This window comes from Biomphalaria glabrata, chromosome 13 (assembly GCF_947242115.1).
Source record: "Biomphalaria glabrata chromosome 13, xgBioGlab47.1, whole genome shotgun sequence".
NCBI classification, from domain to species: domain Eukaryota; kingdom Metazoa; phylum Mollusca; class Gastropoda; family Planorbidae; genus Biomphalaria; species Biomphalaria glabrata.
In genome coordinates this window covers 5,659,808-5,684,388 of record NC_074723.1, presented here as the reverse complement: position 1 = coordinate 5,684,388, position 24,581 = coordinate 5,659,808, and the positions used below count along the sequence as shown (strand labels likewise).

At 39.8% G+C, this 24,581-nt stretch overlaps 1 protein-coding gene across 3 annotated transcripts in view; it reads right to left on the bottom strand.

The window, feature by feature from the left end:
* The window catches only part of LOC106075262 (MDS1 and EVI1 complex locus protein EVI1-A-like), a 111,076-nt gene that overhangs the window by 30,088 nt on the left and 56,407 nt on the right, over positions 1-24,581 (bottom strand). For 2 of the 3 annotated variants that reach the window (XM_056008095.1, XM_056008096.1), the window contains exon 4: positions 15,783-15,897. In XM_056008095.1, the coding sequence (XP_055864070.1) occupies positions 15,783-15,897 (115 nt within the window). Of the gene's footprint in view, positions 1-15,782; positions 15,898-19,890; positions 20,434-24,581 lie in introns of those variants that run through there. The other variant, XM_056008097.1, reaches the window with a different exon arrangement.

Below are 24,581 nucleotides of genomic sequence, written 5' to 3'. Positions count from 1 at the left end.
CAGACAAACAGATAGATAGATAGATAGATAGATAGATAGATAGATAGATAGATAGATAGTGTCGCTTTGTTTAACAACTGTTGTTAAATCTGGCACATCGTAACATTGTCCAGATTTTCATGTACAGGAAAAATGAGCAAGTAAAAATCAAGTCCACACTTGCAACTGCCCCGTGCCATTTCCTTGGCAATATTAACTTTGACGAATAATGTGATAGGCCCAGGTCGAAGCTTTATCCGATTATTCCCCCCTGCAAGGAGTCACCTCTTCGGACACTTGGCGAAAAGAGTCCACGGACCTCTCCCAAAGTCTAATTAAAGTAGTGTGATATCTTTGATTGGCCTGGACGGTGTAGAGTCACGAAATACTCGTTCAGATGAGCGCGGGGGTGGGTACAGCAGACGACATATTAATAACGTTTAATTACAATATGTATTATAAATAATCTGTATATAAAATTCTCTACGTCGCCCAACCATGCGATGCACCACGCTAGCACGCCGACTCTCTAACCCTCGATGAAAAAGTCATGGAAAGATAATTTCTTTATTTCTACAAGTCGAACTAGAGTTACCCCACGTAACTTTCGCGGCGACAGAGAGCGCGGCTCAGAAAATTAAAAAAAAAAAAAGGGGGGGGGGAGAACATGTAATTTTCTCTGTATGTATATCTGTGTCTTTCTGGAAGTGTTCACCCGTCACTAAATAGTGGCGTATGCTACGCCGCGGGTCGACTATTTAAAATTGATAATGATTCTGCTAAGGCCACGATAGCATGCAATGTTTCTAGGCTTATTAAGTATGTTAAACATATAATTTTCAGGGTTTGTTGTCCACACCCCACACGATGCTTATGGTTTTTGACTAAACCCCACGTTGCTTGGGGTTTGTAGGCTTAACACAACAACTTGCTTAGTGTTTCTCGGCTACATTAAGTCCAGGATTTGTCAGACACAGGAAAAAGAAAAAAAACGTGAAAATAAAAATATTTCCAAGGTTTATTTTCCTAAACTTTTTAATTCTCTATGATTAATACATATCATAATACATGTCATAGAAAACGTCCTAGAAAATATTATAGAATAGTTCTGAGTTCTTATATCCATTTCAATCTATTCTATACATTGGATTTTCATTTAGGATTCCACCTTTCCTGCTTCTCTCGACTTAATAGATTTAGAGAAACTTTTCAATGAACGAAATCAACTTTCCGAAGTCTTCCAAATGGGATAAACAAATTGCCATCACATAAAGAAAAATAAAAAGATGCATAAAAAAAAAGTTCAATCCGTGACAGAATGTTCTATTCAGTTTTGATCTCTTCACAAATGTTCTATTCAGGTTTGATCTCTTCACAAATGGTCTATTCAGTGGCTTCCTCTTTTTTACCCCAAAAATCTTTCTTTTTTTTTTTTTTTTCGTAATTTTCGTCTGGTTACTGTTTTGTATGTGCTGTCTATCTCGTCATTTGATATGTAATTTGACCGAGGAAAAATACTCTCCAATCCCCTTTCTTAGAGTCTCTTTATATCTCTTTTATTTAATCCCGATAATCTATTCAACGGCGAGATTCGTCCTTTACAGAAGCTAGGGCGAATTATGACGCCCATTCCCTTCACTTACCCCCCTTTTTTGTTACCACTTGCTTGATTCTAGCCCCCTCTAGCTTCCCCCGACCCCCAATCTTAATTTTACGATCTGACTTCCCATCTTTCGAAATTCACTCGAAGTGTTTTGAATAGCAGATACGCTTTTTTTTTTCTCTCATCCTCTCTATCTCCCTCTCTGTCTCTCTCCCTACCCTTTACTCTTTACTATTGGCTCCACACACACACACACACCCAACTTCATATCACCAGCAGCTCCATTTTACCGGCTGCAGCCATAACTCCGGCGGAACGGATACAATACGTAGATCCGGATGAACGGCAGAGTAAATTAGTATTAAATTGGCCGGTCATGGGGGCTCGTCACGACCCTAATCCCCACCAGTGTTCTCCCACAGTGTAAGATGCGTCTGACTCCCCCCTCCCCACATTCTCGCCCCTACCCCCTTTTTTATATTCTATTGTAGCCATAGTTTATTATCCCCGAGTGACAATTTTTTTCAATAACTCTCTCGCCCGAGTTGGCACTTTCAGGAAGCTACAAAGTCAATGCCAGGGGAAGACAACTCAGTAGAAATTCTTTTTTTTTCTATTTTAAATATATTTTTATTACAATTTTTTTTTCTTTTTGTCACAAATATTCTCTCCCTTTTTTTTCCCTGTCCTCTCCATGCCAACCGACTCATGCAGGACAATCTGTTTTTATGAGCCTGAAGCAATGACATGAGAGACTGTTCAGTGAGAGAAGACGCTAGACTGTGAGTACATTTTGGTGTCAGAAGTCATATCACTGGTCAACATATGGACCAATTGAGTCAATCTGACGTTGTGATGAAAGTGAATAGGATGAAGAAATACTGCTATTATCTGGCTGATCTCGTATAGAATATATATAAACCATTAACAAAGTTTCGCAGATACATTGTTTTATTTATTTATTTATTTTCCGCTTTGGTAAGAAATCGAAGGAAGATAATCCCATACAATGTACGCAGATAGTGACGGATCGTGGTGGTCAAGCGGTTTTTGGACACTCTTCGTAAGTTGAAAGCTAACATGCTGAAACAATAAACATTAAACAAAAGTCCACACTGACACCATTTTCAAAAACGTAAGCTACATTTAAGAAAAAATGCACTGGTGTACATCCCAGTAACATGCACTGACCTACAACCCAGAAGAATGCACTGACCTAAATCCAAGTAGTATGCACTGACCTACATCCCAGAAGGATGCGCTGACTCCAAGTCTCAAAAGAATGTAATGTTTGCAGGTTTCGGAGAACATCGCAGCTGCGATATTCCAAAGTCAACAAAAACCTTGACAACAAATTACGCGAAAAAAATCACCAAGAAGTGCCTGTTGACTATCAGCAAATGTTCAAGTACATTCACCAATTCCGAACATCAGCTGGCATCCAAAATCAGTAGGCGACCCGAATGATATTTCCCAAAAGAAACTCTGTAGCTCTAGGTCTCAACAATTTTTTACCATACAAAAAGGACAAAAAAAATGAAAGAAATTAACCAAACTAAAACTGGGTTCTACTTAGACTAGTTGGGCTTGACATTTTAATGCATGGAATACCACGAGCCTGAGACCTAGCTTGTCCTGCTAGGCTTTCCAATGTAACATCTCTAGAGCTATCTTCGGGACTTCGTTACGCCTATAATTATATATCTAGTCACTCGGCTGATATGCCAATTTGGCTTCACGCTGTTTAACACAAATAGCCCCACGAATAATCCTTCATCCATATAAATATACCGCCAGTGTACAAAACAAAACACAAATTCCATTCTGTCTAAGTCTACATGGAACAGAAAGATAATCTTTGGTAAATAACCTCCAACACAACTTCCACAATGAACATTGCTGATGACGTGCATATAACAAATAACATTTTTTTTTAAATAATAAGCTGAAGCTCGTAATTGCTAAAGAATGAGATGACAAATACCAAGTGTTTACGTTTACCAAGTTAGCAGGAGGTCCCCCCTTAAGGTGACGCCTGTAAGTCATTGAAGCCAAGTCACCGTGAAATCGTCTCGGAGAAGGTTTCCCCAAAAAAAAAAGATGCGAGATAATGTCTATTAACTGGAAACGGTTTTTCTTGTAACTAAAAGGTAATATTTACCTTCCAGTTATGTTTCTATGGGTTTTATCTAAGCCTAGTATTTATGTTTTCTTTTTTATGAGCCACTCAACGTTTCAACCAATCATTTATTTAGACAGAAAATTTGCTCAGACGTTTGGTGTGTATGTATTCGTCGCGTGGGAATATCTCTTCCTCTGTGTCACAATAGCACCGCGCTGAATTAATAGATTTCTTCTTATGTAAATGGAATCTTGTGTGGCTGAAGAGAGTTCCCACCTTGCGACGTCCCCTATACCTGCTCCAAAGAGAGTCCTTCCCAAAAGACGAATTCCGCACCTGCGTTACAAGAGAGTGTGTGTTTGAGGGTTCGGGTTCGGGCTTTGGTAAACATTTGGTGTAACAAAAACACATTTTGTCGTTGAATGCGTTGAATTGAGATAAAAAAATAAAATAAAATGAAACCGAACTGAGATATTTCGAAAAGTAAATTGGGGCAATAAAAAACTTGAATATTTATTTTTGTAAATACCGGACACAAAGCTGGCCAGGTTTTATTCTGTAGCTCAAAGTTGGCCAATTGACTTATTGAGCTTTTGTGAAGACCTACATTCGAATTAAGCTATTGTGAAGACCTACATTCTACGTGGGCCTCTGTGAAGACCTAGCATCTAATTGACGTATTGTGAAGACCTACATTCTAATTGAGCTATTGTGAAGACCTACATTCTAATTGAGCTACCGTGAAGACCTACACTCTAGATGGGCCAATGTGAAGACCTGTATTCTAGGTGAGGCAATTATTTTTCCCCAATGGCTGGAGCAAAATCAGAGCAAAATCAGAAAAAAAAATATCTAATAATTATATTTGTATACAAACTATATCATAAGACATACTCAGGGCAATAACCAACTTGATAAAATAACTCTCTAGACTAATGTTCTGATTCAACACAGGCAAATATATATTTTTTTGAAAAGTGAAACGCAATAGAAAAATACTGAGGAATAAATTCACCGGGTGGAACTTTTTAGTACCCTCACACATACAAACACAAACACACACAAACAAACACAAACACACACAAACAAACACACACACACACACCGCTCCCTCCAGTGCACGTGACGTTCCAGACGTTCAGAATTCAATTAACACGTTTTATAAATAGTCGACAAAGAGTTATCTCCGCTTGTTAGTTCTGAGTATCGTCGAAAAAAAAATCCTACTTTCGGCCCGCCCATGATTTTAAAACCACCTAGTAATTGACTGTAATTCCACAAATATGACGAAGGCGTTTATATCATGGGGCCGTGTAAACGGCAATTTCCAAAACAAACAGAAGAGAGAATGAAAATAAATAGGGAGGTTATTACTCCGGCATTCTTCCGCACCGTCTCCGTAGTCATCTGTATTCATCTCATCCTATCTCTCTATTCCGTATGCCTACTTTTCAATAAGATGATCCTTCATTTAGCGAACAAACAGAGGACTGAAAGGCTTAGAATACAGAGTCGGAAACAGGGGGGCTTTTACTTCAACCATTTTTTTTTCATTAATATGAAGGACATGAGGTCCTGGGGGGAGGGAGCCTCTGGAGAGAGAGAAGCCTCTGGAGAGGAGGTCGATTACCCTCCAGTGGGAGCCTCGATCTAAAAAACAAAGCGGGCGTGGCAGGGCGACAGCACCTGTGGGCAAACAGAAGGCACGAAGACACCAGAGGTTTCAGAAACATGTATTTTTTTAAATAATATTCTTTGACGATGGGGGGGTTCTGGCGACCATGGCCAGGTTCAAGCACCGACATTGTGGCCAGTCTAAGACAGTTGCGGTGAGTCGCGCTGAGGAGGGACAACATGAAGGAAAAATACCCCCCCCCCCACTGCGCAGAAGATTTATGATGTGGAAGGGGCCATGGAGCACACAATATTCACAACGCAATTAAGGACACATCGATTGTGAGATTAATTATTGTAATCATTGTAAAGCAGGGGTTTGAAAATAGACTGATCTTCTAATCAATACAGAAAGTTACATTTGTTATGTAATAGAAACCATTTTTTAACAACATTTAAGGTTCAGAAACAGCGAGGAATCCCTTTCAGTACAGACAATAACATCAAAACTTTACAATTTCGGAAGAAGTTCAAACCCTTTTTTTTATGAAAAACAAAACTATTGTCTTTCTATTATCATAATGATTACAATTACTAGAATATTATATGATATTATTTATTATATTAAAAAGGTGTCATTGCACTTTTTTAATCTTATCTGTCCTCCCTTATCTGTCCTCTCTTATCTGTCCTCTCTTATCTGTCTCTCTTATCCGACCTCTCTTATATATCATCTTTTATCTGTCTCTCTTATCCGACCTCTCTTATCTGTCAGGTATCTGTCAAATATCTCTCCTCTCTTTTTCCTTCTCTTAATTCCTCCTCTCTGTCTTCTTTTCCTCCTTACTTCCATCTTCCCTCTTTCTTTCTCACTCTTCCATCCTCTCTGCATTTCTAGAGGTCACCACAAGATACACCGAGCCATAAGAGACCGGGGCCAGTAGGGTGCTCTAAATCAGAAGCGATCATGTTTGATACGAGGGCGCTTTTATGTGTGGCGTATCAGGGTTCCAGCTTACTGAGCATGATACGTTCAAAACACCCCCCCCTTTCCTAAATTTGCTCATTTCAATTTAATAAAACACTTTTGTGTAATTTAGGGGGGAAAAAGTCTATTCAGGAGAAGAAAACAAAAAAAAATATGACAGGGGTTACCATTCGTGTGGAAATCGGTGCATAGGCGTATCCAGGAACTCAAGTGACATCTTGTGCCCTCCCCACCAGCCACTCGAACTACTAAATCCCCCAAGTTTAAGTTTTAATACACTCGGGTGACTACATTGTTACCTACCTTTCACTAACTCTGCCCGACCGTCCCATAATATGGACCTCACGAGACAACACACACACACACACACACAAACTAAGAGAGAATCCCCGCAGCAGGTGTTGAAGGGGACTCCACCGAACCTTCACCCTTTTTTTTTCCCCCTTTTTCAAATATAAAAAAAAAAGCATATGGTTAAATTGTTTTATGTTTACCTCCCTTTAAATAAAAAAAGAGCTCGCTCTTATGTGTCCAATTGATAATATTCGAGTTAAGTTAACTTCTAAAGCTGAAGACTTCTTTGGACGATTCTAAAACATTTATCCTCTGCTCTTCTCTCCCCTTTCGTCTTTTCTCTATTAAATCTTCCCATACGCTTTTTTTTTGCCATTTAGTTATCCGCCCCCCCCCCCTTTTTTTTTGTAAGAACAGGTTGTGGTGACGGGATATTATAAAATGGTGGACGATCAGGTAGGAATATTTAAAAAAATAAAGGTGCTGGTGGAGAAAAGAGGCTGTTTGCTTGGCTGTGGAGGGGGAGAGCTGGAGGAAGTGGGGGGAATAAAAGCAGGGTTGGGGGGGGGGGAGTAGTCGACCAGTCTGTTCAAAAAAATATAAGGCATTTTGTAGGACTCGGGGGGGGGGGGGGGGTTATTGATAAGTGGGGGCATAAGCATGAAGTGATTTTCTCTCTTTTCACTAGAGTTTTTATTGAGGTCATAGGGTGCGATTTACTTAGTAACTTGAAGTATCAATTCAAATTAAGACTATTCTGGTGTTTTTTTTTTGTTCATCTAACTCTATATACCTATCGGTACAGTCTCTTTATCTTTCTGTGTACTCTTTATCTTTCTATACACGCTCTTGATCTAACTGTACATTCTCTTTATCTTTATGTAGGCCTACACTCTATTTATCTTTATGTATACTCTATTTATCTTTATGTATACTTTATTTATCTTTATTTATACTTATTTATCTTATGAAGACTCTTGCGTCCTTGTTCGAACCTCCCGCAGGACACAATGGGATAGAATAGGGAAAGGTTCCAAGTCGGGACAATCAAGATGATATTCTTAAACGCATACCGCACAATACCATCTATGTGAAATGATTCCAGTCGTGACCCAGAGCGCGACCTACAACAAGTCAGCTTCCGATATCTGAGAAGGTAGGCAGTCTTAGATTACCTAAGGTGCCATTACTTTTTGATGCGCAGGTTTATGTTTCATTTGGTAACACCTATACCAGTGGGGCAACTGCAATACTCTTGTTTGCCGCTCTTCTGTCCTCCGCTGCCTCACGCCCCGCTGTCTCGTTCCTCCCCATGGCTCCATGCATTCACACATCTCCTTTTTCCCGCTTGATACCGTCCTGGGTCTCCATCGATTTCAGGGACACCCGACAAAGGACCGTCCCGCGAAATAAAGACAACGTATGAACTGTATCCGGTGTCATCCGGGGTCTTTTCTTTCCCTGACGCAATCACCTCACTGTATTTATTGCCCAGAAAATAGTACCCACCATGCACCACACACTCACACACAGGTAGCACAACACACTTTAAAGTCCTCGGTGACGGCTTAACTGTTGAAGAAACCATTGCAATATGTAAACGACGCTTTAACGACACGTACAAAAGATATTGTTCAATATTGCTGAATCATTGTGACAAGTCGCAAACCACACTAGGGTAAACGACCTTGCGATCTATGGGGCAGACGATGTAAAGGTCATCTGTTTCTATGGCTCAAGGTTAACGAGAATGCGATGTGGCCAGCACAACGACCAACCGCCTTTACCTTTCTCCAACTAATATCAGATACCCATTTGAGCTTGGCGGCCCAAAGGCGTCCGAAGATCCTTAAATTAAAAAATCCCAGTCTTCCCCGAGATTCGAACACAGGTCCTCCCGCTCTATAATCGATGTTTACATTCACTTTTTGAGCCTCTTTTCTCCCCCTTCTCTCTATACAAATGTGTTCACATTATATAAATCACTTCATGCTCCCTGTCGTAAAGCCCATAAGCAAAATAGTATTTGTCATGAAATCTTACACATGTACTTAAGTTTTCTTAAAATACCATTCGAGTACGGAGCGAGGAATCGTTTGCCTGAGAATGGAAATGTTGCCTGCACAGTACTACCAATATTTTTAAGCTGTCACAATGTTATAGTTTGCCTATTCTATTACGATAGTCCCAGAGCACTCGAGTAATTTCTTGTTTTGAAAATTTTTAGCAGACTTAAACGTATGTCTTGGTTTTAATAATTAGCATAATTCATTAATAATTCTTTTATTTATTTTAGTTTTTTTTTCCTAAAAAGAACCAAAAATATTACGATAAGAAATGTAAATAATTAGTTTAAAAAAAAAAAATTGTTAGCACTCCTCTGTCTGGTATCTGGTTAAGTGTCTAATCCAACTCTATCACAATGAGACTACGTCATTACCTCCCTTGCATTCTCCTCCCGTTATTATCTTTCTATTAACAACTAAATATTTGATCACCACGTCGATACACTGGGTCCGCTCTGTTTCTTTCTGTTTTCTTTTTCTTTCACATTATAGATTGAACATTAGTTTTGAGTTGAATACTGTTCTCGGAAACATTTGTCCAAGTTGACGCTGGACAATTGCCTTTGTTTTCGAACTCATTATGAGCTCAATCGCAATTCAAGGGGGGGCGGCCAAATGTTAGCTAATATTGTTCGATAGGATACGCGTGACAAAGAATTGCACCGAAACTTTTTTTTTTTTTTTGTCGATTTCATCCATTCAAGGAAAACAGGAAGTTACATTACCAGTGGGACAATATTTTCATCTGTATATGATAGTTCCAGATGAGTGACAGTCCTGCTCATCAAATATGTATCGTTCAGCACAAGAGGTGAACGACTAATGCTGACTGAAATAGATACACCGCTCACGTTATTAGGTGTTGGTATTAATCCTGTACGTTCCACGCCCCCCCTCCCCTCCTTTACCTAACTAGAGCCCGTTCGCCTCGTTTTTCGTCGTGGATCTTTAGCGCGTGAATTATTCAGTGAATAATTAAAAAGGTTTGTCGCTTAATTCGAACTCCCGCCGACAAAGATTTACTCAAAATGGCTAGTTACTCAACGCGAAGGGCGAGAGAAAAAAAAAATCTTAAAATAAGGTGGAGGAGGAGGGGGGGCTGTTACATATGGTTGCTTGCCATTAAGTATAAGGCGATAGCGACTTAGTATAAAGTTCTATAATGACTTTACTTTTAAAAAAAAAATCTTGTTTCCTCTGTTATAGTTTCACCTGAATGATCAGGAAATGAAATTAAAATATGTAACGATTAATTATTTCGTTCATTATGGCGCGCGTGTTCAAAAGTTTCTTCTTTTTAATCGCTCCAGAAGTGAAGCCAAGCATTTCTTTAGTTTCGTTTTTTTTTTCTCTTTTGTTTCAAACAGTCGCCGCTACGCCTTGGTAACTGGCACTATTTTTTTGGAGGTGTCAAAGAATTTTTCTTTTATTGTCAAGACTCGTAACTTAATATCGGGCGTTATTAGACCCGGCCCCCAACTCCATTTCATTTCAAGATGGACGAGTTAAAGTACAATTTCATCGAGATGGGTGGATGTTGCATAATTTAGGCTGGTCGTTAGAGTGGTCGAGTCGGTCAAGCAATAAGAAAGTCATTAACTCAACACTTGGGAATTACACTGTCCTGTAGAATTAACCTGGTGCAGAGCATACAAGGAGATCTCAATTTAGATGTATACTCAATATACTTCCAAAGAGTGCGAGAATTTCAACTTTGATGTATGAATTTACAGGTTTGATAGAGTGGTGTACTTCCAAAACAGTTAATGGAAAAATAATTATTCTATTCTATTTATATTCTAAGTTTGGTCATCGTCAATTTACATAAAAAAAGGAACGTGCAGCATACAATACAGTATATTGGCATCTTAATTATTCGTATTTCTTAATTATCTTATAGTATTAATAACAAACATGACTAAATGCTACTCGGTAAAGGTTATTTACATCATTTATTAGCCTCTGGTTGTTGTTTTTTTAGAGTCTGTGTATTAATTCATTTCAACTTGGCCAATAAGATTCCAGGATAAATTAATGCCTACAACTTATTAGGGCAAGTGTACACAAATAAACTTCTGCTTCGACTGGCAAGAGAACATATAGGTCAGGTGTGTTAGCAAGTGATTTTTAAACTAAATAAAACCCATGAGACTAATACTTTGGTGGTTTCGTATTTGTCTTGGGTTAGTGCGATGCCAATCGTTACAAATAAAATGGATTAGAACCCCAAATGTGAAAGAGGAGTTCTGTTCATAGCATGGTCAGTGTGCTGTGGTGCCATCTCTGTTGTGGACATGTGGGGATAATGGGGGGTTGTCTGCGAAAAGGTTTTCGGTGCTGCTTTTAGGCGCTCTTCAAGCACAACTGATCTATTGCAGGGATTTAAACACGATTTCTCCCTTGATAGATAGCGGTCTATTCCACCCAGCCAGACTTCCCAGGTTAGTTTATGCCACGTCACGATGTAATTATTTGTGTTTACATGGTAGGGTTACATGTACAAGAACTAGTACCATTGAAAATGTGTCAAGTGGCAGAAGATACTGTCCCGCGATTGTCGCTTCTCGCCCAAAGCCGTTAATGAATCTGTTAAACTTCCATAGAGACCAGCAGGTAGGTCAACTTAACCCAACTCACCTAGAAGGTCAACGCCCCACTCCCCTACACACAACGTTACAGCCACTCACGCTGCTACAGGCGATCGAAAGTTGTAGACAATGTGGGCATAAATATTGTGGCACAGTGTTTCATTTGTCGTTAAGACAACATTGTCTATTTAACACCGAGCTTCGTAACAGACGCAATGTACCTAGGAGTTTTGAGTGAGCAAACAGAACACAGACAATTGGATGTTGAGGAGATACGTCACGTGGTATTTCTTCTTCTTCGTTCTCATTTTTTTTTTCATGGCAGAGGGTTCAGATCAGTTCTCCTATATCTGAGATGAACTGCGCAGTGTCCAGATCAGGCAGTTCAGATCAGTTCTCCTATACCTGAGATGAACTGCGCAGTGTCCAGATCAGGCAGTTCAGACCAGTTCTCCAATATCTGAGATGAACAGCGCAGCGGTTAATTAACAGATCAGGCAGTTCTCCATATAGTTTTATCTTCTATAGTAGAGATTTGGGTCAGAGTCTTGTTCGGGCCTCTCGATTTAGCTTTGAAGGACACGATCGGAATTCTCAGGTGATTCTCCAAAATGGTAAGTTTCGCAGGTCCCGAGAAGCTTTTAGAACATATGTTGCATTATTCTGAGGCGAAAAATAATGCGTTGGTCGTGTCGGGATAGCTTATAAAATTATAATATAGCATTCGATTTTCTTGTTCTTGGATCTGAGCTGGTTCATTTCTTGTTTCTTCTACTATCTATCATTTTTACAAGACAGAGAATCCAAAAAATCCTATAAATGTATACAAAATGGTGATGCGAATAGAATAGAATAGAAAAGAATAGAAACTAAAATCCCAAAGAGAGAATTTTCTGGAAAAAGGAGTCAAGAATATCAAAGCTATTTCAGCAAGGGATTTGAAAACCAAACTTTAATAGGACAGTAGATGTCAAGCGAACTTATTTCTGTGCCAACGAGGATGTTATGTGACCAACATAAAGACAGCCTAAAAATGACAACCCGAAAATGACAACCTCAACATGGCAATCTGATGACAACCTTGAAATGACATCAATAAATGAACTTCTTTTAACTCCTAAAATTCAAAATTCCAGCCCCCAGCAGGATACGAACTCTGGACCTTATCTTCAGAATAAAAGCGTTGCATAATAGGACGAAAGGGGCGCGGTGGATGAGTGGTTAAATGCTTAGCTTTCGAACCTGTGATCCTGGGTTAGAATTTCGGCGAAGACTGGGATTTTGAATGTCGGGTACCTGATTTTTTGGGGAGAAAGTAAAAGCGGTTGGTCGTTGCGCTAGTCACAAAATAAATTCCATTTCAGATCTTGTGATCTATGGGGCAGATGATGTTAAAGTAATCTGATTCTATGGGCAACGGTTAACAAGCAAGGTGTTATGTGGCCAGTACAACGTCCAACCGCCTTTACTTTCCCCAACTAAAGTCAGGTAACCATTAGAGCTAGAAATTCAAAATCCCAGTCTTCACCGACATTCGAACCCAGGACCACAGGTTCAGAAGCCGAGCGCTTAACCCCTCAGCCACCGTGCCCCCAGCCACATAATACCCTGCTTGATAACCGTTGACCAAAAAAAAAAAAGATGACCTTAACATCATCTGTCCTAAACATCGCAAGGTCTGAAAGGTGGAACTTTACTTTTTTTTTTATATAATAGGATGAAGCAAAGATGAACCAGTAGAAGGATGAACCAGTTGAAGGATGAACCAGTTGAAAGTTCATTCACGTGCGCGAAGAGTATGAGTAAATGTACAGAAAGAGAGTGTCTATTCATAACGCATCGGACTTTGCCACCATTTCAAAAAAAAAGAAAGAAAGACGGCCTAAATACACAAGCCCACGCACGCACACACACACACACACATGAAATATTATGTTTAAACATTTGGAAGACATTCACGCAGAACACAACAAATCGCTCACCACTTTTCTGAGTCGAAGGCGGCCGCTGCAGACTAGACCATGAGGACAAACAGAAGGGATAGTCAGACAAAAGACGAGCAAATACCACAGAAAAAACGTGCAACTGGACTCCAAAGGACGAGGGGAAAAAAAACATGGATAAGAATTTTAAAAAACATGGATAAGAATAAAAAAAAACGGATAAGAAAGAAAGAAAAAAAAAAGAGATATTTTTCCAAAGACAATACTTCCAACAATGAACAGACTCCGAACAATGGGAGGCAGCAGGAAGAGGGTGGTGGCGTGGAAGAGGGTTGGCCGGGGCGCCGATTGAGTCGTGCGTGATGGAGTGTAAAAAGACATAGACACTGCGCTCATCAGACTGTAGCTAACTTTAACCCAACCTCACATCTTCCCCCCTCCACAGCTCGCATCTCCTCAGCGCCCTCCCCCCTCCCCTTTCCAACGCCCTTTCCTGTCATACTCTCCTATTGTCTACTATGTTGAGTCAAAAGAAAAATCAATATTGTATATCGATCTCAAGAGTGTCAGCGATCGATAATCGATGAGTTGCTTTTTCATGGGTACTTTAAGATTTTTTTTTTTTAAGTTTGATAATTTAAAAAAAATTTTTTTTTTATTCTTATAGCTCATAACCTGTTAACAAACCAGGGCGCTCAGTGGATGGTAGAACAATTTAAACAGACAGATAAGCCCAGACAAATAAACCCAGACAGATACACGCATCGAAATTGATCGTCAGAGAATATTTTAAATCTACTCCAAGCCAACGGAGGATTAGAGAATTAGGTTTATATAGTCATAATGATCTAGTTCTATAGAGCGTTTTGGTAGATCGTGTAAAGATTTAATAGCTGTTTCAAAAGTTGTATAAAAGAACACTACACCTCGTTAAGACGCCTGTAATATGTTGGTAGAGTGGTACTGGAAAACATGATCTCTTGGCATTAGTTTCGTGAATCAAGGTTATCTATCTATCTATCTATCTATCTATCTATCTATCTATCTATCTATCTATCTATCTATCTATCTATCTATCTATCTATCTATCTATCTATCTATCTATCTATCTATCTATCTATCTATCTATCTATCTTTCTATCTATCTATCTATCTATCTATCTATCTATCTATCTATCTATCTATGTGTATATGTCTAAAGTGGGGAATATAATGGTGTAGACACTAGGTCAAGTCTAGTCAATCATTCCAACCTTAACATGATTAGGTTGCCAGAAATACATGAGGCCGCTCACTTACAATGAATGGGGCTCAAATCAATGCGAGATGTTTTACCCAAGTCGCCATGTACCCTCGGGGGCACTATCTTTTGTGCGCGTGTGTGTTATGAATGGTTTGAACCAGGGTCTTCACTTTCCCCATTTCTATTGATGCTGTTCTTTTGTTCTCTGCTGCTGTGTTTTAGGAAGACGTCGCAGTCAATTGTCGTCGGTAATCGCCAGCAGATGACATCACGACCAGGTAGTCTAGCGGATTTCAACATTCGCTAGGAGTGAGTGCCAGGCGATGTATCTGTGTGTGGGGAAAAGGGGGGGGGGGGTAGTGTTAGGCTTGGGTGAGTGTGACGAGACAGAGGTGGGGCGGGGGGGGGGGAGGAGGGCGCCTAAGACAATGGCGATCAATCGCTGCATCGCCCGGTACCAAACAAAAAGAAAAAAAATAAAAAACTTTTTTTTATGTGATTCCTTCTGTCTCTGGCTGTGCGCATGATATTAAAGCTTTGAATGTGGGCACGTGAAACGACACTGCCGTAGAGGAACCAGAAAATATCAGTGTGGGAATCGTTGATAGGTGGGAAGGGTGAGTGGATGGGAAAGGAGGGGAGGGGGGAGAGGGGGGGCTGGCTATCGATCCTCATTGTTCTTTTGGTTAATCACGTGACATCCTGGTCCGCATTTCCTCTTTTTCTTCCTTCTCTGCAGCAGTTACTTCTTTCTTTCTTCTTGTTTTTTTTTTTTTTAATCGCAAGTGTCCCAATTTGAAAGGGGAGCTAACTTCACGGTTGTTTTCCCGCCAATGATTACGTGACGACGCCTGGACGCTGCAATCTGGTGATTGCATGATTGTTGCAAACAAGATCGGATTACAGGTTGGGGGGGGAGAGAGAGGGTCACGATGACACAGCGAAAGGTGGGTATTTCACAGTCTGGGCCCTTGCATGACAACCTGTACCTAGCACATAGATCATCTCTCTGTCGAACTTAGGAATTCAATATCATAATCGCAGTCCTGTAATCAAAGGTACGCTACTCATAATTCTGGGAAGATAAGCCGTCGCTTGTTTATGCGGCTAATCGAGGGAAACGGTACATTGTTATACCCTTGTCATGGTTTATCCCTCTACCTAAATCACTATATAAATAAGTTGTATGTAGGTGCGCGGGGCGATTGCTAGGGTTGCACATAATGATTAGTAGATGGACCAGTTGTAATGTGAAATGCAGGCAGTTGAAAGCATTTTAGAGGTAAAGACAACCTTTCGGCGAACTGTTAATATAGTAATTTTAAATTAATTATGTTCTTACCTGACAAGCTCTGCCTTGCTAGTGTTTCCAGTTCGAGGTCGGGAAAGCTAGCCTCCCTGGCATACAAGAGCATCTCCTCGCGTGGATGTAGCTCTCTGGTGGTCTTGTAAAACACCTGGGACAAAGATTGGGCATTATTAAGTCATGCATTTAACAACATGCATGTCAGTGCTCTATGCATGAGTGATCAACGCCCTATAGTTTGTGCCACCCACCCCCCACTAACCCCCCCCCCCAAAAAAAAAAACGTCTAACATACACTTTGTGTTTGCATGTTATATCATTTTTAAACCTTGTTTAGTTCGTGCCCTAAAGTATAGGTCCAAGGGTCTTTATAAGAGAAACTCATTTTCGGAGGCGGCTTTAGCAGTTAGCGCGCCTCGCATATTCGGATGAAGGGCTAACTGTAGTGCGGGCCCCCCTTCTGGTGAAGAATTAGTGCAATTGTCCCACTCACTACCCAGAAAGGCCGGCTCTGTTATTTGGTATGAAAATTTAAAAGATGTCATAATGCTGTGGTCTTTGACCGTCCAGTCCCTGAACACATTCTGAACCCCGGGTTTAAGAATAGTTTGCGCCCTCGAGGGTTTAAGTTCATAATCACGAAAAGGTATACATTTTTTTTATAACATATTTGCTTTACTAAACTACTCGTCTCCTAGTGCCGGTTCTACGCGTAATCCTTGAGGGCTTCGTATTGATACTTTCGTACTTTGTTTTATCTAGTTCCTAATTCTCTTCATATTTAATGCTGATATTGAATGATTTTTTTAACAAAATTCTTTAATTCTTTGACCAAATAGTAAATGTAGGGAGCGGTATTTTTAAACTACGACCCCGAATTTCCGTTTTCGAGAGTCATATTCAAAATGTTGTAACGACACGGAAGTTAGAAATAAAAGATGGATTGGAATTATTGATGAGTTTCTTTAAAACAATGTTAAGGCCAGGACAGAACGTAGGCAAAAGGCCAGCGGCAGGTGATGTAATAGAAACATGGGGGCTAAATGGCGGAAAAAAGGGAGATAAAAAATGACAATTGCCTTCATGTAAGTTTAATTCTCGGCTATTGTCTTCAGGTAAGGTAGCTGAAAATTGTCGCCAACAACACCACCGTATGGCGATGCTGCGTTGTCGTCGTGGACATGAATAAGTGATGGCCCGCAAGATAATGGACTAGATACTCAGGTATCCCATAACCCCGGAGACGTCGTGGCAGACAACAAAGATGGCTTCAACAGCGCAGTTAACTTCCATTAGATCTGTCCACAATGGCAGAACGTACTGAATCGAACAAAATGGTTTATTGATTGGTCAAGTTTTGCGCTATAAAAGAAGAGATTTTTTTTATTTTTTCTCTCTCTCGATACTTAAGCTAGATGTTGAGCAGTGATATCTGGAGACAGGTCGGCCGAACAGAGCAGAGTCTGGGTTCGGCATTGAATATTCTGATGTTAAAGATGGGCAAAAAAGGGGAAAGAAATGTTGGAAGATTTTCTGTCCAGACGACACTAAGATGAACTGCCATCGTCACGTGACAGGGGTACTCAATCTTTTCCATAGACACTTAGGTCTGAGATTTTATTTTTTTGATTCACTCCTATTTGTTTTGTTTTACGCTTCAGGAATTAAGATGGTTATATCCTGGCCCAAAACAAGCATCATCTGAAGTTTGGTCAATGAGATTTTGGTTTGGGCTATTTTGTTGGAAACCTGTTACTTTATAACCATTATATCCCACTTAGCAGAGTGTATCGGTATAACAGAATAGATATATGCAATTGTTTGTAGATATAATGTGTAGTGTGAGGTTATTATGTCCTGCTATAGCAAATTTGATAATGCTGATGTGTAATTTAGTTTATTAAGTAATTGAATACCATTAGGTCCTAAGGATGTTGTTATAGTTTGTATTTATAAAAATAATTACATAAGCATAATGTATAAAATACATTGAATAATATAATTTTAACTGACCTTTATTATAATTATTGCTTTCAAAAATACATTTAAAGACTTGGTTTTATAGTTTATAATTACAACACAATATTTTTTTTCATTTATCTCCCTTTGTTACTTAAGAAAATATTTCGTTATAAGCGTAACTTTAGCCAAATCCACGTTGAACAATACACCATCACTTTATGTGGTACATAGATAATGTCAGCGCCGCCGTAGATAATAGAATGAAACACAAAAGTCCATTTGGTGTCCCCGAGTGAAACACACAAAAAAAAAATAAAAATAAAAAAAATAAACATAAAAAATAAAATTACGAAATGTACAATAACATTTGGCGCAAGTTATCTTTTTTAAAAAAAATTGTGCGAAGCCTCCACCAATCGGAGGCCCAAGGCGGCTGCCTAATTTGCCTATGCCTAATACCGGCCTGATAGTTTAATCGATAAATCATATCTACGTATAATGTTTCATACAAATAAGTGGATGGAGAGTTTTGATTCGTTCGTCTTACGACCCTAGTTTGGGAAATTCCTTGACGTCACAGGGTCACAGCGTACCACGGTTCAAACCACTTAAATGTTCACACGGTCCGCCTCTCACACGAGACATACTCGGAGCCTTTCGGATAAAAAATTTTATTTACCTTTTTTTTTTATTTCAGACTTACTGTCTTTTTGTAAGCTCGAATCACGCACTAGAGACGGAGAGGGGCTATACTGTCGTGTATCAAGAACTACCCCAGCGTCCCCTTCCCCGCGTATCTATTTCATTACTTCAATGTATTATCTGACATATGCACTACCCGAATGATAAGGAAGACAGATAAATCAGATCATGATTGTGTTTCAATTATAAAGAGTATTGTAGCGAAGTAAGCCTGGAGCCAGGTTCGAGAATATAGCCCCCCCTTCCCTTTCCCGTAAGTAAAGTTCCCGTTTCAGACCTTGCGATCTATACGGCAAATGATGTCAAAAAATTATGTGTGGCCCACAGTTAACAAGACAGGCCTGTGGTCAACGCAACGACCAACCGCCTATACTTTGCACCAACTAGTGTCAGTTATCCATTAGGAAGGGTTGGACTCAATTCAAATTCCCAGTCTTCACCAGGATTCGAACCAGCGATCCCTCGGTTCGGGAACCTAGTTAGTGTAATTTAAACTAAAGCGAGTCCACCTGAATGCATCAGTGCAATGATAAACAAACAAAAAAAAGGCGTATCAATGTTTGTATCACTTTTTACACATAATAGTGTTATTATAATTAATTCAGTAACATCTAAATTCTTACACTGAAACATATTTTGTTTCAATTGCCACTGGTCATGGACCTTGGCGCAATATTCTTCTTTGCGTTAGGGCTGCTACGCCAACTGACTACAGCCATAATGTATCACAATTAAGCATCAGGGCACAGCAGTAAGAGGCGCCCTAAGGATCCCGAAATTATACTGTACAGCTAGAAAGCAAAGTCATGGACCTTGGCGCAATATTCTTCTTTGCGTTAGGGCTGCTACGCCAACAGACTACAGCCATAATGTATCACAATTAAGCATCAGGGCACAGCAGTAAGAGGCGCCCTAAGGATCCCGAAATTATACTGTATAACTAGAAAGCAAAGTATAACACCCAACTTTTAAACCTATATCAAGTTAAACAAAAAAAAAGTTATTTTTAAGTTATATATTGCACATATTATGCTCCCCTTGAATATTACGAAAAAGGGGAATCGTTAATATAACCTTAGCGGCCTTAATCGTTGACAATGTATGCTGCCATGGGTATCTCTCACTTAGGCCCTATTATGATTATGCCAGTGACTGATATTGATAATAATCAGGTGCCTAAATACAATCTATGCAGTAAAATGTGCTGTTAAAAGATACTGGTTAATGTATTGAATATTTATATGTATAGATATCTGTGAATGTTATTTTAAAAAATCTGAACAAAAAATATATTGTTACTACATTAAGGTTTTTAAATCGTTTCACATGATAAACTACACTTATTGTCGAAATTGTTCTATCTCTATTATCCTGTAATTATCATTGATAAACATCTTATACATCTTATTTTAAGTTACTAACACTACTTTATATGTACAAGTAATTAGAAAAATACTATAAAAGTAGGTCCAAGAATTACCTTCTCCACGTTTATGTAATGTTGTCTCCCCTTGTACTATTTTCAGGACTCGACAGAATTTTTACATGTATTTATTTACACATAGTTTATTATAACTCCAGTCGCCATGATTTCGAAATCACAAAACGTAAATCACATGGAATCAATCGCTTATTGAAATTGATCCAAACAAAGAAATGTATTGATCACACTCAGGCTGGAAGAGCAATGGTTTCCAAGATTTTTTAAAGTCCAACTTTGCGGTTACAGTTGTAACAAAAGCTTTATATTTCGTATTGAAACAACGTAAGTCCAATGTCTATCAATTAAGTCCAAGAACAACAGTGATAATATTGAAATGATATCTGCGAAAAGTAGAATTGTTAAAGCTATCAAACATGTATCAGTCCAATGCGATAGAAGCTTTCCACGAGTTCTGGCAGAAGACGCGTCGGAGATGTGAGGGGTGCTATCCTAGTGCCGAGGAGTTTAATCAAATCTCTCTCCACCTTGACAGTTCGTTGTTGTTGGTTTTTTTTTTTTTTATCCCTATACCTGAACGTATCCAGGGGGCCTCGCCTCAGAAGGGAGACAAGCCGTTCCACGAGAAGACGCTGAAGGGGGGTGGGAGTGGCTTCGCCCTCTAATGGTAGCTCATCAAGGGAGGGAACAGAGAAGACACGGCGAGCTGTCATTGGTCGATCCCCCCCGCTTCCTCCTCCTCGCACTGTCATGACAGCCGAGGATAGGATTCACGGGGGTAGGGAGGCTAAAGAAAGGAATGGGGGGGAGCTCTCAGCGGCGGGAGGGAGTCGGGATTAAGCCAAGCGTAAACATGCACGGGAGAGGGGGGGGACCACGGAGTGAGAAAGAAGAACGAGGGAGAGGGCGGCGGAGATTTGTGGTGGATGGGGGGGGGGGGCCGTATGGTAGTGGGGAGCCAACATTAGACAAGGTGGGAGTTAAATCTACGCAGCGCCCCCTGGCGTCTCGATGAATCCTAATAAGTTCTTTAGTAACGAGTCGCCAACACAAATCATGGTGGTGGGCGAGGTGGGGCGAATGGAATTTCCCAGGTTGAGCAGTACACTGTCAGAGATGGCAGTACCTGACGGCTGCTTCTTTGACCTCATAGTCTGTCTTTTGACTCACAGTTCTACTTCCTTCGCTTCCACTAAAGCATTACACGTCATATATAGACCAGGGGGCAGACGATTAATAGACAATAGCCTATCTTACATTTAATGCGCATGTTTTTTTTGTTCTACAGTAAATATGAAAAATAAAATAGATTATTATCTAGATAGTGAGTCAAACACAGGTATATAACATTCCAGTGGACTCAGTTTCAAAACGCATCGTGATCAAGTATTTTCGCTCACAATTGCTCTAATTTATATTCTTTCGGAAGTCAGACTTCAGTTATTGACTTATCGATCAGTTTGTGTACCAACGACGACATGGAATATGACAAGTGTCGGGAAGTTTGATTAGAGGTTTGCCAGATAGTGACATAAACTGTGCTACAAGTAAAGTTCACTATAGGTGAACATGACCGCTATGTCCACGCTACCTAACTCACTCATGGACAGAGGGTGTGTGAATGGCGCGCGCTGGTTCTTTGATAAGAGGCCAACCTTATAAGTGGTAACAAATATGTACTCACTCATACGCAAAACGAATGTAGATCTCTGGTCTCTGCTCATGGGCGCTCGGCCAACAGGGCCGCCTTTTACGAAGCCTGAATTCCATAATGACATGACCCAGTATTTTCCCGATTAGCTCTTCACCTCCTGATCTTGAAAATGGTCAGAATGGACAAGTGTGTCTAACTCAGAAAGCTTATAAGTCAGCATCATCCTAATTCTACTGATGTTATCGGCTCACACAGAATATATTGTTGTTATTATTATTATTATTATTCGTGTTTTAATTTAGGTAAGTATGTTCATACATACTTTAACATAAAAGTACACAAATATTAAACTTTCTAAGATTTCAACAACAACAACAACAAAAAAAAAACAACTAAGAAGGTGGGAACGAAAGAATATCCTGAAGATAATTAAGAAGGTGATTGGGTTTCACACGGTGTTTGTGGGGAGGGGAAGCCAGCGCCCCTGCAGTGTTAATCTGGCCATACCAACAAAAGGCGGATAGGAGCCTGATCTTCTTGGAGAGGTCTTATAGGCTTTGCACATCAAATGAACTTTATGCGGGGTTAGGGACAAGTTTAGGGAGTACAGATCTTAACCCGGGACTCAGAGTGAAAGTCGGGAAGGAATGTACTGTACGTATGGAGGAACTTGAAAGATTAACTTCTTGAGAAATGCACAAAGCAGTAACTGTAACATACTATTAGTCATTCAAATATGTTTTGTTTTTTCTCATCAAGATATAAAGATTAAAAAACAAAATTTAAAAAACAAAACAAGAATTCCAGTTTCTATTTGAAACCTGACAATAAAGTGGTCAAATTGTAGAGCGGGCACACTGCAAACACAAGATCCTGGTCAAACCTGAAATCTTAATTGTGATTTTTTGATGTTGCGCCGGGAGTCTTAACCTCTATGTACACTTAGTATCAGCAGTGGTATAGTGATATAGTGTTCCGATAATAACACGTTTGCACGGTAAGAGTTAAACAACCTATTGAATTGACCTGTCCATGGACATTGTGGAACATTAACAAACAGACCGAAACCAAGGTACGGAGTCTTATTCTCAGAACGAGGCTGCGTCCATCAAACTCCTGAAAGTCAACCTATTGAATTGACCTGTCCATGGACATTGTGGAACATTTAGAACAGACCTATTGAATTGACCTGTCCATGGACATTGTGGAACATTTAGAACATACCGAAACCAAGGTACGGAGTCTTATTCTCAGAACGAGGCTGTGTCCATCAAACTCCAGAAAGTCAACCTATTGGACATTTGATTGGACATTTGATTGGACATTTGAGTGGACATTTGAGTGGACATTTTATTGGGCAGTGCGATTGGTCGTTCAGCTGACCACATGATGTACTGGTCAACAGTTTGCGACAGTCACTGGCGAGCTTTGGGTCACGACTCCCCAGATCTCGACAGAAATTCCTTCTTAATAAGCGGGTGGGGAGGGATGAAAAAAAAGGGGGGGGGGTATATTTCATAATTCAACAAGCTCCAAGATATTGATTATTGATTATTGATGCCTGACATCGTGCTGTTGTCAATAAGTTCTTAATTTTGAATCTCTTCTGTCGTAATCCCCTAACTTCTTTCAGGAGATTGCACTAGGATGTAATCTTCATTTCTCAGAGAAAGTCCAAAGTGTACAGGTGTTCATGTCATAAGTGAATGGCATACAATCATTTTATTATTATATGTATTGATGTCAAAACACGTATCGACAGCAGTTATCCACCTACTTGTACTAGAGTCTCTTGGGTCAGAACCAATTGTTTAGCTAGAGTTAGTCATTTGATCGTAAATAAAATTTGGTAGATGAAAAATATGTTTCTGTCTAAGGAGTGACTCATCCCTCCATATGGAATACACATTTCACTGCATTCTTCACCCTTTGAAGCGTATCGTGGTGGGGGGGAGTGGGGCGCACAGACTTTATCCATTTGCACTCAAAAGTCTTTGATTTGTGTTCACCTCTTTCAGTTCGGACATTGTCATGCAGCCGAACTGGCAAAGTGGTGCGGAGTTCTGATGCGTTGATCTCCTGCGAGTGAAGTTTAAGGATTAGGCGACGCTTGATCTTCTGCTGGGTGTATTTGTTACAGAGAACAAAAATAAAGTTAATGTAATTTTTTTTTAAATTGACTTATGCTGAATCCCAGGTCTGGTGGGATACGTAATGTTTCTATCTTTTGAAGGAATGCCTATAATTATTAAGCTAAGATATCTTGTAATATTTTTTTTCAGCAATATTACCATAATAGAAAAAAAGTAAAAGTTTCCCTTTCAGACCTTGTGATCTATGGGGCAGATGATGTAAAGGTCATCTGTTTCTGTGGCCTACGGTTAACGAGGGTGTCATGTGGCCAGCTAAACGACCGACCGCCTTTACTTCTTCCCCTTCTGCCGGAACGAGGGAGGGGTTAAGCTGATTCAACTTACAACACATTTTAATGATGTTAGGGTTAGCCGATAAGAAAAGTTAGGGTTACTGATAACCACGTTAACGCCAGCCTCTTCAAAGACCTTCCGAGATAGTCGTAACATGATAGGGCTCGGACCAAATTCGCGAGATCCTCGGTGGATTATGTCTCTCCTTCAGGATCCCTTGCAGTTGAAACAAAACAAAACAAAAAGTGTATCCTCGGTTTACCGTAAGTTGTAATATGCAACATTCTAGAAACCAATTTTAAATCTAAGAATTTTGCTTTGAAATGAGTGAGATGCTAGAATTGTTCCACACTGCACAGAAGAGTAAAGCTATAATAATATTTCTATAAATAGTAATCTAGTTTCTACTGATTTTTCCGTTTCGAATGCTTCTTCAGAAATAAATATGATTACGTTCTGGTCTAGACCTCTTGTAAAACGGTGCTGGACGGAAGCAGGCAGGGTTGGTTGGAACCAGTGACATCAGTCAGAAGTGTATACCACTCTACCAGGCAACCTTCCCTTTCGTATGATCAGAAATGAAAGGGGCCATTCGTAGTGGCTTCAGACCCCTTAGTGTCATGTTCAATAACTTCTCATTATAAAATTCC